The 17755-nt window shown below is 42.3% G+C and overlaps 1 protein-coding gene and 1 long non-coding RNA gene across 5 annotated transcripts in view; one reads left to right on the top strand and one right to left on the bottom strand.

Annotated features, from left to right (window-relative positions):
• LOC114015436 (uncharacterized) overlaps nucleotides 1-8839 on the top strand; it is a 95989-nt gene extending 87150 nt beyond the window's left edge. For both annotated transcript variants that reach the window (XR_003559353.2, XR_003559354.2), the window contains one exon: nucleotides 5459-8839. This is a non-coding gene — a long non-coding RNA (uncharacterized LOC114015436). The remainder of the gene's footprint in view (nucleotides 1-5458) is intronic.
• CDYL2 (chromodomain Y like 2) overlaps nucleotides 1-13898 on the bottom strand; it is a 62038-nt gene extending 48140 nt beyond the window's left edge. Inside the window, exon 1 of one of the 3 annotated variants that reach the window (XM_055726622.1) lies at nucleotides 13631-13898. In XM_055726622.1, coding sequence (XP_055582597.1) covers nucleotides 13631-13648 — 18 coding nt within the window. In that variant the 5' untranslated portion in view covers nucleotides 13649-13898. Of the gene's footprint in view, nucleotides 1-12196; nucleotides 12327-12578; nucleotides 13028-13630 lie in introns of those variants that run through there. The other 2 variants (XM_055726621.1, XM_027802951.2) reach the window with 2 other exon arrangements.
• Between the last annotated feature and the right edge of the window lie 3857 nt (nucleotides 13899-17755).

Below are 17755 nucleotides of genomic sequence, written 5' to 3'. Positions count from 1 at the left end.
GTTCAGAGAAGTCAGATCAACTTGATGCCAAAAAAGGCTGCTAAAGCAGGTGAGCTACTTGCACTAGGGATGCTGATGTTACTGAAATGGGTGCAGCATAGAACTGGTGCAGCTTTTCAGAGCTCTATAGTGTATATGACTTAAAGGTCAGCCTGAGAGCGCCGCTTTGCAGGACTGGCAACTCTAAAGAAACTCTCAGTCCTATATAGGATTTATTAAGCTCATTAAAATAACACCCAGTCCTAAATGAGCCACAGCTTTACTTACTCTCTGTTGTGGCTCTTGAAACTCAGAGAGTGTGATTCCCTCACACAATAGCAGCAAGAAACCACAGATCGAAAGCAGCTGCCACCATGTTTGCAAAGGGGAACATGCTCCTAACAGTCTGCAGTTTCTGTCCCAGAAGTGCTACTGGTTTACCCCATTCAGAGATGTCTCTGTTTGAGTCAGAGGTTCAAGTAACCTTCTCAGAAATGGAGCTGAAGACTAGTCACTTAGAAAGAAAAAAAACCCACACCCAGAGAAGTGACTGTAAACCATCCTTGGTTTAGCCTCTGTCTCCCCCAGTTACACTGCGTTTGTCGCTGCAAAGCCCTATTACACTGCTGTATAATCAGAGGGGGAATGAAAAGGTAGGTCTTTCTATCAGTTCTTCTGTGAGATCTAAGGCTTATCACGCAGTTCCTCTGCTAACCCTGAGGCTTACTACTCAAGTACTTTCCAAATCTTGAATAAGTGATATATCAAATACTAAATATCTGTAGGCAATCCCCAGATATCCCTTCGATGCCTGTAAAAGTGTATGCATTAAAATACACATCCAAAACATACCTTTGTGATTCTCAGTTTTAAACAACATCCTCGGCATGTAACCCTGCACTTTGAAAGACCAACTGCCACTGGACTGCAACTTTTGATTACTGGAGATGCTTGTGATCTTAGAATGGCTGCCTTTTGGTGGAAATAGGAGCAATAGCAGCTGGACACAAAGAAAGAAAGATGTTTAGGGACAGTTCTGCTAGAGCTGTTCTGAGCTGCACAAAACCCTAGAATTAATAAAGGAATCTAAAAATTTTACAGAAAGCATTATGTTAAGACAGAAATTATTTCAGTTACCCAAGGAATTCTGCCTTGTGGCTTGCAGGTTAAGCAGCATTATAGAATGCTGTCCTTGGTTTGTCAACAGTACTTTGGACACATATCTTGAAACAGACCATAGAAAATCAAAGGGCAGATACTCTAAGATGTAACAGTAATGCAGATTACATCTCCTAAATAAAAGAGTAGTTTACACATCTTAATTGACCAGTAAGCAAGACTTTTTTTCCCTTTATACTAAATAGGCTACAAGAGCAGCAGTTAATAGCTGCAGAGGAAAACTGCATCTGTCATGGTACAAATAGAAGGTCCAGTTCACATTAAAAGGAGACTTGCCTTTCTCTTCTGAACAGGGCAGGTTGTCAGTGGTATTTGATATGAGCGGATGAAGCACAAAAAATAACAGCAGCACAGCTGCAGAACAATTCAAATCACTGCCCACTGTAGCTTGTCAATAAGCGGTAACCATGCACACACTGCAATACTTGATACTACTTCTAAGGGCGAGAAATGTGGTATCACCGGCACTCACTAGAAATACCGTAAGTAATGTCATGTCAGAAAGCCAATGTGTAGGATGGTCAAACAATCCAGGAAAAAGATGCGGCATCTTTTGTGGCGCTCATGACCAAGCTAGGGGCCGCGCTATTCAATTGGAAGAAGCAGCAGTCTTCCACCAATTCTTTTAGCCAGTCCTTGAAACTTTCTGAGGCAGCAAGAACAGTTCATACGAGATTATAAGCTACATCAGGCAGTCCATGTGCTGAGCCATGCTGTTCTTCAGTGTTCTATCAGTATAATGAGAGATGGATGAAAATAATAATCCAAAGCTTGTGACAAGTACAATGAAAAAAAAAAAAAAAAAAAAAAGAGGAGCATGTCTTCCTTGGAGCTTGGAATTTTTGTTATCTTGATCCACTTAATAAATGCTGTACAACATACTCCTTGCATAGGCCTCAGTCAGCAGGGAGAGATGACAAGGCCACCTTGGCACTCCCCCTTTAATCTGTTGTCTGATGCCTCATCACCTCCTACCATCTCCTTTTTTGACTGTTACAGTACATCAGTTCTGACTTTTCAGCACAGATGAAAATGATGAACCAGTGGCAATGTTTAATTACACAGGAGTGGAAGCTGCTTTTCAACTTTTCATATTTTTGGATTGTGACAAGCTTGAGTTTGTGCACCCGGACCCTATTACAGTCTTGCTTCCAGTTACTGCAGTCGAATCACCAAGTTTTAATTGCTCATCATCAGCCACTCTTTACCCCTTCAAGAACTTCTGGGCTATTTCCCCTTGAGTCACGTGAAGGCATTTTAGTACATAAATGCAGTTTTCCCTATAATTCCTAGTGCATAATTTGAGATCCAGAAAGTTTCCATCATCCTCCTTGTATGGATTTTGATACTTAATCACACTCTGATTTAATTTGAAGCTATACTGTTACATTGTACCATTGCTAAACCTAAAAGGTTGCAACTTCCTCTGCTTAGGTAGAGGTAAGTTCAATCAATTCTCATCCACGAAGGTCTTCTCATGCTCTGTCATCCTAAATTCATGCGCTCGCATTTGCACTGGAGTCCACTATTCCTCCCTTACATTAATCACCAGAAAACTTTGTGATCAACATCTCTGCAGTCTAAGTCTCAGGCTCCATTTAGGAGCCTAGCAAGCACTACCGTGCATTTTCTTTCCACGTGAACCATATTTAGCAGCAATTCCCCTGCACCTTTCCTGTCAGATTTCCTGTGCTAAAACACCTGAAACCTATCACAAAAAGATTTATGAAAGACAAACTCATCAGGTGTATTAATGTGATAATGTGCTTTTATATTTTGCAAAACAGTCCCTTCTCCAAAAAGGGAAATGATTTAGTGGTTTCAAAAATACTATTAGAGCAAATTTCAACTGCGTAACATTTAAAGGAATATCCATTAGCATAGACAAACAAGTTTTTGTCTTTCAAAAAACCTTTAAAAAAAGTATTTTTTTAAAAAAACTATTCTGTAGTATCTCTTCTATTACTACGACTAATAAGATACGTTAGCAAAGCCCTCTCCTTTGTAGTTCGCCTGACATCTGAGAACAGTTTACAATAGCGCTACTCATTGCAGTGACTGCAAGGTGATGTAAAAAAAAGTAAATTTTGTATGTGTGAAAGAAATTGACAAGTTGAGCTGGTTAGTTAGAAATTAGACTGTTTAGTAAATATGATTTCTGGAAAAAACCCCAACATGATGGCAACTTGATGCGTTTGTTAAAAGTTAGTGGCTTTTTAACGTATATTCAGGAAAGGCCTTTCAAGATTGATAAATGTGTATTAACAACCCTGTACAGCGTTAAGGAAGCCTATGAAGACCATAAAAAAATGTAAATATAGAAAGGCTGTGGATAAACCCTTTTAGATGCTGAAATGCTTTTCTCATAGAAGTAGGAGAAAGCTGGGTTTGTTCATTAGAAACATTTTATTACATTAATATAACTTTCTAATATTACTGACTTAATCATTTGCCTCATTCCATATATTTACTCAAATGTTTTCTAGTTTACCTTCATCCCTTTTACCCCAGTTACTAGCCAGGGCTACAGCAATGAGCCAAAACTTCATTTTTATTATGCATGTTTGATCCAATGTTACTTCATCACCTTCTTCCTTCTTCTGCTTTTTTTGTTTGCTTCTACCACCTGTTGCATCTTGTTAGAAGTCTAGATTGTGAGGTCTCTGAAACAGAAACTGACTTTTTGTGTGTTGGAATCTGAACCCACTATTCTGATTTGTCCTTTACTTTGCAAGGATACTAATTGACAGTGATTAGGAATTAGAATACCAGAATACAACTTGTAAGGCAAGTATGTTTGTGATCCCTGCAGACCGTATCAACATCTTAGTCAATACCTATGTTTGTTTAATGACTGTAGTAAGTACAAAACTAAGAACTGCCATACGAGGTCAGACTAAAGGTCCATTTAGCTCACTATGTTGTATAATCTAGTAGAAATTAGTACTGGGTGCTTAGTAAACAGCATCTGTAGAGTAAGGGCTGCCCTTGCTCTATACCCCTAGGTTCTGGTGATTAACAGTTTAAAGATTTTTTTTTGTGCAGAAAGGTATAAAGAGATCTGTCCTTCAAGAAGCTGTTTTACCATTCTTTGAAACCATTTACAGTTCTGACTTCCACAACATCCCATGGCGGCGAGTTCCAAGATTTAAATACTGTGAAGAAGTACTTCATTTGCCTAATCATTTCATTTGCAGCATGCCTTTTCTTGCGCAATGAGAAATAGCATTCAGCGCAGAATTAACTAATCATCCCCCATTTGTCTTTTCCATACCATTCATATCTTCCTTGATCAGTTCTTCTGCCAGCCAGAAAGTTATTATGAGGTGTCTCTTCACTGACAGCCATTCCATACCGTGCAACACCCTGTTGGCCTTTCTCTGCATTACTTCTACCTCGGTGTTCTTCTTGAAATGGGTGCAGTACTGCAGATGTGGAAGCACAACAGTATTCCCCAGCAACATGATGATGATCATCATCTTCTGTTTCATTCTCAATTGCTTTTTTAATAACACACAAAATTCTGTTTGCCTGAGGTTTACCTCTGATAAGCACTAATCTGGTCCCATGGACCGGACACCCTTTAGGAGCTGCAACACATCTTCTTGTCTAGTTTCATCTGAAGGGAGTGTGGTCACTGGTCTCCAAGACAGTTCTGTGATGCCAACAGAGCTGCGGTAAACGGGGATCACAGGGAGATTCACTTCAAAAGCACACAACTGATCCAAAATAAAATACTAATGTGGACACACCCAAAAACTTTCCATAAAGATTCCAAGATCTCTCCTGAATAGTAATGGCTTCTTCAGGGCTCATTGTTATGCATGCATAATCAGGATTCTTTTTCCTTTGATCATTAGCTTGCATTTATAAACACTGAATTTCAGCTGCTGTCATCCAGGTCTTCACTGTCAACCTTTCTCTTGACAATGCTAATAATCATCTATAACTTAGCAGCAATAAATGTGATTATTTTCCAATAATTGATGACAACACAGGTCCCAGTACTGATGTTTGGAAATTCTATCATAGCCACCCTTCATTGCTTCCTTGCTGTGAACCAGGCAGTCTAAGAGATGACCCGACCTTCTGGACCACTGCTTTGTTTCATTAGCAGCTGCTCCTGTGGGATCATATAAGAAGGTTTTTTGAAAATCCATTTACACCAGGCAGAGCCATTCTTATCCAGATAGTGACTAACAGTTCTGTGAGATGTGCCTTTCCACTGAAAATTCATGTTAACCCTTCTCAAAACCAAGACATTTTCACAGATATCTTCTAATTCTGTGTCTTTTTATAGGTGCTACTGATTTGCATCCAATGGAACTCAGACTTCATGGTGTGTAGTCCCTTGTATCCCTTCTTAATCCGCTGGGTGCAGAGCACATGTTAATGATTACATTATTGTAAGATGATATCACATAAACCCCACAAAATCTAAATAAATGAAGTGCCTTATGGAAGAAAGTATCCTCATTGTTCCTGTTTTGCCCCTCTGAAGGAATGGGCTGTGAGTTTTTTGGCTGGTCTGTGAGAAATCTAGCACAGCCCAAGTGGGGCAACTGGTATTTTCAAAGAAAAGTGTCTTTCTGACAGATGTGTTCACGCTGTTTTTGGTTTAGTGTTTTGTTGTAGATTACTGATCATGATGCTACTGGTATAATTTTGCAGGAGTCAACCTATTTCACCTTCTTTAGTAAGCTGCAACAAGAATAATTTTTTCCTACACATTGTGAAATCCAAAACATTGTGAAAGTTTTGAGAGACCCAATAGATTTGCAACAATATTTTATATTATGACTCATAATGAGATAGTATTGAAATAGTATTGGAGTCTACATTTTCTCTATGTAATAGAAGAAAACCAATTGAAGTGTATTTCCCTTCAGCTTTGCAATATTACCAGCCTAAAGTTTTGATAATAACAATGAGTGTGACATTGTTATTCAACACGCCAAAAGGATGATTTGCCTTTTGTCAAAAATGGAATATTCTTACTCGCATGACTGTAAAGCAAGCCAGCATTCACATACCTCACTACTAATTGCCCCTACATTGCAAATATGTCACTTTAAATTGTTTAATGTATTATATTCTAATAGTTTAATCTCAAGGAACAGTTAACTATTTAATTAATATTTTTTTTGCCAGTGTCATAAAATGTTCTGCAGAAATTGTCTGAAAAATATATGGGAAAGGAGGAACAACAAAAAGGAATTGCACTGATGTAAATGTACAGAGCCAAGAAACTGTAATACTGCTAAAAGTCAAATGAATGGACAAAGAAATGCTATTTACAACATAGCTGGCCATCACAATTACTCCATTGATTTTAAAAAAATAATTAGCCAATTTCTTTCAATATTAGACCACATTTAAATTTTGCCATTATTTGAACTGTCTCTCTCCAAATATTTTAGCTTTCAGAAACAATTACTAAACAATGACTTTATTGCTGGGTTTTCATTTTGAATCAAAGACCAGCCCAAAGTAGAGCACTGTATTTGTCATTCAGAAAGCGTTACAAAAACTTAGGTCATTTTAATCTTTGGATAGGCATGAACACTAAACCTGGAACAATAAAGGGAAGCATGTTCAGTTCAGTGTCTTTGGTGGTGGAAAAGTCTTCACCGCAAATGCTTAGGCCTTCAAGTGTGATACAGAGTATATTTTTAGTAGCCCTTCCAAGCAGGACTATGCTTATGACATGTACCTTGAGGTAAAACTACACTTGATCCAGATAAAACAATCAAGATTGTAACAAAACTGTTACATCCATAAGAATCAATGGGTTTTCAGTATCCCCCCAAATGCCAAAGAGTTTACAATGTAATGAGGAAGTTGGAATCGTGGTAACAGAGTGACGTTGTAGGTAAACAAGACAGTCATTATGTGCACTGTAATGTTCCATATGCGGCTGGACACTGGAATTTCTTAGCAAGATAATGAATATTGCCAGAGTTATCCAGTTACACTTTTGAAACTCACTCAGTATCTCTAATCTAGAAAGACCTGGGCAGAAGGGTCCTGGGGTTAACTCTTTGATATCGGTCTATATCTCAGTTTAATCTATTGTCCAGATGATTGCCCAGTTTAGGATTGAAGAATATTGTCTGTGTGGCAAATCACACCTCATTTAGAATAGAGTCCTGAAAACTTTCATCAAGCAACCAGACTTCTTGATTCTACTGACTAAGGGTAATATGCTTACAGGTCAACTGTCCTCAAAATAAGGTGTCTTCTAAATACTGATCTTGATAATAGATCAACGACCATTTATAGATAAATAGTTGATTCTTCAAAACAGCTGTTAGTAAAGCTTTTCCACTAAAAAATCCAAATAAAGAAGATGTTACTTACAGATGACCAGCTGCTTAGCTGGTGGGCACAAGCCCGGTACTACTGAAATCAGCATTGCATCCATGCCTTGCCATGCTACAGGAGTAGGTGCTTAATTCTGTTCTATATTCCCCAGATCCTCCTTCCAGTCACTATTTTCTGCTTGTGAAATCAGTTTTGTTCCTTCACCATGGAACTGTTATATCAATAGAGGTTGATTTAAGTTAAGAAATAGGAAACGTTTACTTAGACATACCATCTTCTTGCAAGTGACCTCTGTCTTAGAAGATACATGTGTGAAATACTTTAAAAATAATTTCTGCTTTCCAGTTCAATAAGCAGGTTTAAGTAAGTCTTTTCTAAAAAGTGACTTCATTGAAAGAGATGCAAGATGGAAAGCCACAATGCTCAAAAATGCATTTCCTCACTTTGTAAAACAAAGATTCTCTTAACTGCATCTGCAAACCAAAACTAGCATCCAAAAGTTCAGTCATGTTCTCTCCCATTTGCATGTCTCCACATGTAATAAGGATTCGGCAGGCCAAACAGCGCCATTATTATCTTCAAGTTTTGACTTTGCTGGTACCTGAGTGCAGGTATAAATGGGAGATGTTGTAACTCATCTGGAAATACATTATCTTTCTGGTAGGTTACGTGAGCTAAAATAAACTGTAGCTCATTCTTACACAGCTGCATAAACAGACTAAGATTTAATTGAAACCTGTCACTATGGTGAGCAAGCCTCCTATCCATGGGCATTGTATCATTTCAGTGAGAAGATGCCATTTTTTAAAATGTCACTTTTCCACAAAGAGCAACACTTCAATGCAAAAACTGCTGAGTTTTAAAGACTGATTTTATTATTGTGATCCAGAACTACATGCATGTGACAGTCCCCTCCAGAGATTTAGCTATAATCTTTAGATCACTTACCTAAGGTGTTGTAATATAATCTGACACAATGTTAAAATAAGACTTTAGATGTCAACATCATCGTTCCTGAATGTCTAATTGTGTTCATTGTATATAAACCCCCAAAATATTAAATAAAAAAAAAGCATCAGTCAGCTTCATGAGCATCTCTGTGATACTGATAACTGATTCATATATTCATCAATAAAGGAGGATTTTATTGCAGTCAATGGGATGCCCTGTGCTAGGAAAAATAAAGTTAGGTACACTGTTCATATTGAATTTTTCTCCCCTCTAAAGCCATCTCATACACTTTTAATACCAGAGCTTTTGTGAGAGAACTATTTGGGTTCAGATAACTTGAGAACTAAGTTGTGCATGGAAAATACAAAATATTACTTCAAATGGCAGACAACAACTTTAATGTGAATCCACAAACTTGGCATTTAAGAGTAAATACATTACCCTTTATATTTGTTACCAAAATTAATGAGGATTTCCTATCAACACATCCAACAGAGTATTTGAGTATATAACAAAATTACTGAAGGCCACTGTGAACACTCCTTTGCCAGTCCTTTATTTTCAGTTTGTTATCTCTAAGGAATATGCACCATAGTTCTTTAATATTTAACAGGTTCCCTCTTATGAGAAAAAAAAAAAAAAAAGGAATATTCCATGACTCTTTCACCCACTCAGAAAAATTTGAAGTCATAAGCACATGGAAGTCAAGCAAAGCCAAACTAGTATTTTATATAGGCTGAGAATTACACTAAAATATATAAAGTGTTCCTTACTGTTAAAGGGAAAAAAATTTACTTAAAAAAAAACCTTCAAAACTAACACCAACCTTCTATCATATAATGGAAGTAACTCTTTTGATGTAAAGTCTCTTGGTTCTAATACACAAATCTAGAACTGACTACCAGTAAACACAGAATTCCCAGTGGATATTCTTTTGCTTCTAGAATAAATCGGTACCTGTTTCACAGTCCTAAAAGAAAGGAGGTATTTCAGATTATTAGAAGCCATTTCTAAATAGAAAAAGGTACCTAGTTAACCAAATGCTGTGGTTATTTTGTCTGTGATCTTATTTTGCTTCAATATAAAGATAAATTAATTGACTTTAAAAGGTTGAAAAGCCTTTTAAAATAACTTGACTGTCAGTGAAGGAACTGACAGGGTAAATATGCACATCTGTTTCCAAAACTTACAATTTTATACTTAAGTTTCTTGAATGCCACCAAAACATGAGTAGTTAGTGTAGGTAATACACACTGTACTTTTAAATGTGCTTTATCATGGCTCCTAGATCATGATTTGCTCTAACAAAAATAATTTTGCAGCCAATATTAAACACTCCAAATTGCAGAGGTAATTATTGTCTTATCTACTGAAGTTCAGTAAGAATCCTTGAAGGACTCAGTTATTACTAATGGAGTCAAAGGGGAATCAGGAGCGTAGTATACCTTTGGAATGTCACAATAAGCCCCAAATTATTTATTTACACAAACAGCCCCAAACTATTTCAAGCTAAAATCCTGAAACTTTTTAATGGCCATCCTGCCATCTGCATAAAGTTTTACTTGTTCAGGAGGACAAAAAGGAATGACGTATCCAAGTAAGAACAAAGGTGTCGGCTCTGAAAGTATAAAGCGCTTCATCTGACGTGCTCACTGGTGTGGGACATCAGAGCTGTAAGAGCTTCCTTCTAAAGGTCCCTTTGATACGGTTGGTTTTCTGGGATGGGAAAGAGCCGGAAAGCAAAGCTGAGCCGTGTTCTAAATGAAGCTGCTACCATCTACACACTTGCTACCTACTAGACATACAACCTCTTCAGCTTTCTAGACATTTCTTCTGACCTCTGTCATGGAGAACTTTGCAGTAGAGATGCAAAATGCAGACGATTGATAACCAAAGCCCTGCACATACTCTTTGCCAACATGTCCAACATGCAGATGAAAATTTTACACCACGACCGGCCTCATGAGAAGGCCATATTCGAAACACCTCACACAGCAAGCAATGAAGAGCCACCCTTCTTCCCCCTACCTGTTCTGGTGGATACAATTCTTCCATATTTTACAATGATAAGCAAAAGTAGTTTGAATGGATTAAGAAAGAAAGGAAGTGATTCAGAGGCTTTGAACTGCAGCGCTAACAATTCACATTCATCCATGCAAATGCCTGCCAAGTGACTGGGCCTAAAACTGGCTGCAAACTGGGTTGTAAGTCTGCTCTCTCACAGAACAGCTACATGCCAGGTTACTACTTGAGGAACATCTCTTGTATGCTGCGCAGTAGTACTCAACGCACAGCCCACATCCAACTGCCAAACATTGTCATCTTATAGTAACACAAAGATCACAAAAAAGTAGAATTTGTAAATGATGAGTAGGAGCTAAACCAGCATGGCTACCATTAGCCCAAGAGGTACTAGTTTTACTTCTTTCTAGAACTAATCCAAACATCTAAAGAAAACCTGGACAACAGCAGACAAAGAACCCCTATGCATCCCAGAAATGACTAATACAAAATCGTATTGCTAACTTTTTTGGGTCAAAGTTGTTCTTCACGGAAGTCCCACTGGTTACTCCAGAGTCGCAACAGCAATACAGCTGACATGCAGTATCCTTACAGTTGCAAAGTAATATGAATGACAGATATCGCAAAAAGGTCAATGATACTATTCAAATCATCATGTACACAACGTAGGAAGGCGCAACTGCCGTTCACTTCAGTGGAGGTCTGTGTCCCACACAGCAAAATACAGTCCTAACAGCGCAACATCATCGCTTATCTACGACCTTTGTTAAAGACTTTGAAAGACCACGACAAAGTAAAAACTGTCGACGTGCAACCTGCCAGATCCTCCACTTCTTGCACGTAAGACCCTACAGCTGATCATCAAGATCATCAAACCGAGAGTAAGTCCAACCATGTCCAACCAACAGCAGCAGCAGCTCCACACCCAGGCACACCCCGATGGTTGTGCCGTGCCTAATCATCGGCACCCAGTTCCAACTGGAAAGCGACGGTTCTGCCCTAGCCCTCCAACTGTGTGCTCTGGGCAAGCACAATGCAACTGGCCATTTCACCAGGCAACGCGGAGCCCGAGGAGATGTTCCAGACCAAGAAGCGCAGGATGGCCAGTTGTGTTTGGCATTTTTTTATCCCGGATGGTAGACAGCCACCCTGGTTCTGCTTACCGGGGCTGGCTGGGTCCAGTCCTTCTTACTGTTCATTTCTGCTCCCTCCCACCTCCTGCCCTGGCACGGCAAGAGTGGCTAGACTTGTTCGCAGTTCGGGCATTAGAACTGGGTGCCTGAGGTCAAAATTTGGCTGGGTCTCGCCGCCCGCCTGCCAGCTCCTTTCTCCCTCCCTCCCCCCCGACCTGGAACCCGGGCTGCCGTCGCCCGCCGCATCGCCGCTCTCCCCGCCGCTGCGGCCGGGGCACGGCAGCACGCCGGGCTGCGGGGGGCCGGCGCCCGCCTCACCTCGCACCCCGGGCCGCCGGCCCCGCCGGAGCGCGGCCCCCGCCAAACTTTGCCGTCCGCCATGGTGGCGGGGCGCAGCGCGGCCCCCCCGCTCCCGGCCCGGCCCGGCCCGGCCCGGCCGCCGCCCCCGCCGCCCCCCGGGCGCGAGGTGAAGCAACCTGGCGCCGGCTCCTGCACTTTGCACAGCGGGCGCAGAGCCGCCTCCATCCCTGCGCCTCCCGGCAGCGCTAAGGCGCATTTTTTCGCACTAATCTGCACATTCAGCACGTCCAGAGCGCCTATGACTTTACCTGGACTTTCTCCACTCTCCGGGCTCATCACACTGCGATCGCCTCCCCATCCTACCGCTAACTCTCGCTCTCCTTCACTCCTTCCTCCTTCTCTCTTGCAAGGCCTGCTAAGATCAAGCCCGATGGAAAGTAGAGAGAGAAAGAAAGAGAGAGGCAGAGGGAAGGGAGGGGAGCCGCTCCATCCCTCCCTCCCCCGCCGGCACACACGCCAGCCCTTTTCCCCCCACCCCAGCCCTTCCCTCGGCGATTTCCTCCGCTCTTCGGCAACTAAAAAGGCTCCGCGGAGCGGCTCCCCGGGGCGCCACCGCTGCCCTCCGCGGCGCCCCGGCCGGCACCCCACCGCCGCCCTCCCGCCCCGCGGCGCCCCGCGGCCCCCCGCTACCTCGTAAAGGTCCCCTGAAGCCATGCTGGGTTGCGGGACTGAGCTCCTCCGCGCCGTCTCCCTCTCTCCACCTCTCCCGCTCCCCCACTCGCTCTCTCTGTTGAGTAAACTGTGTTTTGCAGAATGACAGGCTTTGGGGCTGGCTGTGCGCAGAATCAGAGGCGAGGAGAGGCAGAGAGGCAGGCGGCGGGGCTGGCGTAACCAGCAGCAGCTCGGGCGCACAGCGCCGAGAGCCGCGTCTCCCCCGCGGCGGCGGGGCCGGCGCCCCCCCGCCCTCCCGCCGCCACCCTCCCCGCCCCGGGGGGCAGACGGGCACCGGGACGGGTCCCCTCACGCCCTCCGGCAGGGAAAGTCCCGGGGCCGTTCGGAGGGCGGCCTCCTCGCCCCCCCCTCCTTCCCTGCTCCAAGCCGGGAGCGCTTCAAACTCTTTCCGCGGCCAAAATAAATAAATAAAAATAAAATAATAATAATAATAATAAAATATAAAAAAAAAGGGGGGGGGAGGGGGGAAGGAGCGGCCGCGCGGCGGGGAGGGCCGCGCCGCCCGCCCAAGGTCACCGCGGGGAGAGGCGGGCGCGGGGCTGGCTCCCCGCCGCCGGCCTCGGGCGGCCCTGCCGGCCACCTTCCCGCCCCCCCGGCGCCGCATGGCCGCCCCACCCACCCCATGGCCATCGCCGAGGAAGTGGAGGTGGCGGGAAGCCTGCCGCCAGCCCCCCGAGGAGGCGCAGCCCGGGGCAGGTGGTGGGTTTCGGGGCCACCTCTGGCCCCCGCCAGTGCCCACCCTCCGCCTGGCGAGGGAAGGTCTCTCCCGCTCCCTTTGCAGCCATTTTGCAAATTAGCCAGCCCTCTCCAGGAAATGGAAGCCACCGGCCTCCCGCCACCTGGCCTTCATGGGGAGGCAGCGGGCGGGCGGCGTGTTGAAGTGGCTGTGGGATGCGGGGCGGTGCGGAGCCGTCAGCCATTACCCCGTTAGAGCCTTCTGGGCCTTTTCTCTGAGGAGAAGGGCCGCCCCATGGCCGCTGGCATCCTCACGGCCCAGCATGGCGGCTTACCTGAGCAAGCAGCACCATGTGAAGATGGCACCAAGTAAGCTGGGCAGCGTCTAGACCTCCCACCTGCCTTTAGCCACCGTTACTGTCGAACGGCTCCTGCCCAGGAGGTCCCAGGTTGAGAAGGTTTTCTCCCACCAACTTGGCCATGAGTGAAAACAAACCAGCTCATCGTGACAGGAAGCCCCTCTCCCCGCCGGCCATGATGGAGTCTTGAGGCAAAGGGCCCTCAGCGTGCCGCCACAGCCACCATGAAGCAAAGGGCTGTGCTCTCTGGAGGCTGCTGGAATATCAAGTCGTGTTTGTGAAGGATTTGTTTCTCCCAGTGAAGCATTGAGCATTCTCTTGATACTCTTTCTTGATACGAAATGCGCCGTTAGGGTTTGCTCTGACCAGCCCTTCCCACCTTGGCTTCGCAGCCAGCCTGCCATAGTTGTTACTGGCCTTTAGACGCCGTGTTCTCCCCTCATGGCTGGCAAGTGGTCGTCATTCCCCTGGAGTCTGGGAGTAATGCTGGGTGCTGCGCAGTCTGGCTTTGCCGTGGTGGTGGCTTTCGTTTGTCTTCATCATGTTGGCATTTTTCATCTCTTGATTTCCATCCTTTGTGTAACACCACACTCCGTGTTAACATGGAACTTGGCGCTGCCCAGACTGTTACCTGAGGGGCAAGTTGGAGCCGGTTATTGAGTGTGATACAGTGAGTCTTGGCATGGTTAATGAATATCGCTGGTATCAAGTGCTGAATTATTTCTGAAATTTCATTTATGGCAAAAATCCTGGTGCGGGCCGAGCGGAGTGAGGCCGAAGAGTCTTCTGACTCAGAGGTTTCCTGTTTGAAATATCGATATTGGGTATTTTGAACACTGTCCCTTTTTATCATGAAAGTAGGAAATAACACATGCACATCCAGCTCTTGATTGACCCCATCTCCTGAACTGTAAATATTACCTCTAGTGATTATGAGCTTGCCAGCTAACCAGCTTAGTATTGACTTACAGTTCAATAAAAACTATCCTATGGTAGTTTGGAGCCCAAAGATGTTTATGGTTTGTGTGGGCTGCTGGGTGGTGTGATAATGTTGAATTCCTAAGGACAAGCCGTTCTGCTTACATAAAATGTAACTGTTGTTTTTTATTTTTTTATCTTAAGTAACTGGAGGGTTGTTCTCTGCTTTTCAATTTGCCAGCGATATTTGGATTGTTGGGATTTGATATTTGAAGAGTAAAATGTTGAAAGGATTAAGAAATACTGTAAACTACCCAAGCCTTTAGCAATTTTAGTAATTAGTGCAGCAAAAATTTCTTAATTCCCAAGAAATAACGTTACTTAATAATCACACCCCATGGTTTCTTCTTCATAAATCAATTATTTTGTCTTATTGTAAAGTGACTTTTATTGTTTACAGTAGCAAATCAGCTCTTTGGAGTTCTCATTGAGCAGAATATGCCATCGATAAGTAGACATTTTAATACATTTATCTTCAAAGTTCGCTTTATTACACCTACTAATTTGCTGCTTTCCACAACAGTGAAAAAAAGACAGTGAAAACCAGTGAGTCATTTTTCAGATGCATTCTAAAACACTCCTCCTCTGAAACCCTTGGCTTTCTTCATAGTATCAACTCTTCCCAAAGGTGCCTTGAATGAATTAGAAAACATCCCTTCCCAAGCTGTAGAAGAATATATGTCCTTTCTTTTGAGACAGGTCTGATAATCTGACTGTTCTTTCTGGGCTTTGCTGTTATCCTGCTCTCAGGCAGCTTAAATTAGAACAACCCACCCTCCACCATATTGGAAGACATCTCCATGACCTGATCTATATTTTAGGAATTTTCATTTGCATTGTAAAGTGTTTAAATCATGTTAACATGGTCAATATTGTTGCTGTAAGATTCACAACCCAAACAAATATTAGTTTGGAGGTTTTGAAAGGGTGAATGCTTTAGTGAATACTTTGAAGAGGGGAAACATCTTTTTCCTGATTACTCATTCCTTGTTTTAGAGTACACAGTCTCTTGGGATGCAGTGGTGTGTGAGTCAATAGTGAGGAGCAGAAAGAGGACTTTTGTGATTGTCAAACCGAGGAAAAGTTGATTGTGGTTTCTGTGTGTTTCACTGTCATTTAGCAGAAAACAAGGTTTTATGTTTTAAAAAATCGAAGTGACCTTCATTTGCCCAGCAGGTCTCTGTTGTAACTCACAAATTCATGCGATATACCTTTCAATCTTTTGGAAAAAATAGAAATATTTAAACTTACTACCATTTTTTTTTAAGTTTCCAATAACAGATTTTCTGGAAATACATATTTTTCCAATTGCAATTGCCTTGAAAATGGAAATATCTTCACTTTGAAATGAAATTGCTGCAAAATCCAGTTTTTGTACAAATTACAAACTCTAAACTGAATGTTTTTGCTAAATATGTGATTATTCATTACTCTTATTGTTTTGCCGCCTTCTCCTATTTCCCATCCCAAGAGAGCAATGCAAGCAAGGGAGGCATTCCAAGTGTGATACGTCACATTTGAACACTTCTTTTGGTCTGGTGGATGCTCTGGTTTCCACTACTTTAATTACAGGAATTATCTCTCAGACTGAAGAAACTTAAAATTGAAACGATTATATTTCGGAGAGCTAAAATACTGTTGTCATAGCTGTACCATTGATTTGTTATTGATTGTTTAGTCAGTCTGTCCAGTGCTATGCAACTACTGTAGGTACTGTACAGTCAATAATACAGTTCCCCCAAGGAGTGTACAGTTGAGTAGTGCATTTTGGCAGCAAGCTCTATGAAAAGTCACTGTAAAAGACTGCATTGTCTCTTGAAGAGGAAGCTAAATGACGGGTGAGAGTAAATTGGTAGATGGAGAAATTGAGAGAATTCCTTTACTAAGGTATGAAAATTAAATGCGAAAAGGGTGAAAATGAGGCACGAGTAAGAGGAAGGAGAGAAGGACAAGGAACTAAAGGTGAATGCAAGGGGAAAGCTGTGCAAAGCCTTGGCTCTGTGAAATGAGTGGCAAAAGAGAGTATTTTAGCAGCAGCAGCAACTGGAAGTGAAAGCAGGGAACAAAATAACAAGATGTCTATCCCTTACCAAAGAAGGGAGGATGACCAGAACGTGGAAAAAGTCAGTGAGGGTAAAAATGAAAGAAAGTGGTTTAGTGTGTTCATAAAGAGAGAGTTGACAGGAAATGGTGCGGAGCTGCAGCAGGAAGAGGAGAGTCACTAATGACGCCACTGTTCTGGCGGGGTGATAGGCAGGATAATGGATTTCCTAGGGCTTGGTGCTGTGATGTCTGTATACTCACCTGTTAGGTCTCAGAGAGCACTGAAATACCCCAGGAAACTTGTCGGAGAAATTATCCAAGATGTAAGTCAACTAGGAGTTGCAAAACAAGATGAGGATGTCCTTAGCATACATATAGTATCTAAAAATTAGAGAATAAATGAACATGAAAGGAAAATAGGAAGGTGCCATTTTTTAAAAAGAATTAATTTACATTGTTTTGTGGCAAGAAGAAGTAGACTTGGGAAAAGCCCAATATGCTTTACTCTGTGCCACGCTGTCTTTGAAAGCAAACAAGTAGTTGTGATTGCTTGATTCTGATGCTAAATTAATGTCTTCCTCCAAACCCTTCTTTGGATCTTAAAACATGCAATTACTTATCATCAAGAGGAAGCTTTTGAAATAGAAACTGAAATACCACAGTATAATGAAACAATAATATATAAAAAACAAAGAAATGTTTGTTTGTTGGTGTCCAGCGTATGCCATGGAACAGAACTTTTCTAGGGTTGAAAGTGGCAGCTGTTCTGAAAATCATCTGTACTTCTTACAACTTCATGATTCTGTTCTGTTCTATTAAGTATGGCAAATATAGTTTTGCCTTATTTCGGGAAGGGGGAAAATGAAACTTTGACCAAGGATGCATGAAGAAATGGATGACAACTAAGATATATGGAGGAAGACATCAGTATGTTAATACTTCATATGGGAATCCATATGATGTAGTTGTATATACTTGTCATTATTCATCTAGACTTAGAAAATAAGGAAGTCCCATTGCTTAGCACATATTCGCTGGTCAGTTACTTTCCATGGGAAATATTTCATATTAAGTGTAATG

Source organism: Falco cherrug, chromosome 14 (assembly GCF_023634085.1).
Source record: "Falco cherrug isolate bFalChe1 chromosome 14, bFalChe1.pri, whole genome shotgun sequence".
In the NCBI taxonomy this organism is placed as follows: domain Eukaryota; kingdom Metazoa; phylum Chordata; class Aves; order Falconiformes; family Falconidae; genus Falco; species Falco cherrug.
Note: the sequence above shows the minus strand (reverse complement) of the source record. Positions and strands in the feature narration are given on the sequence as shown.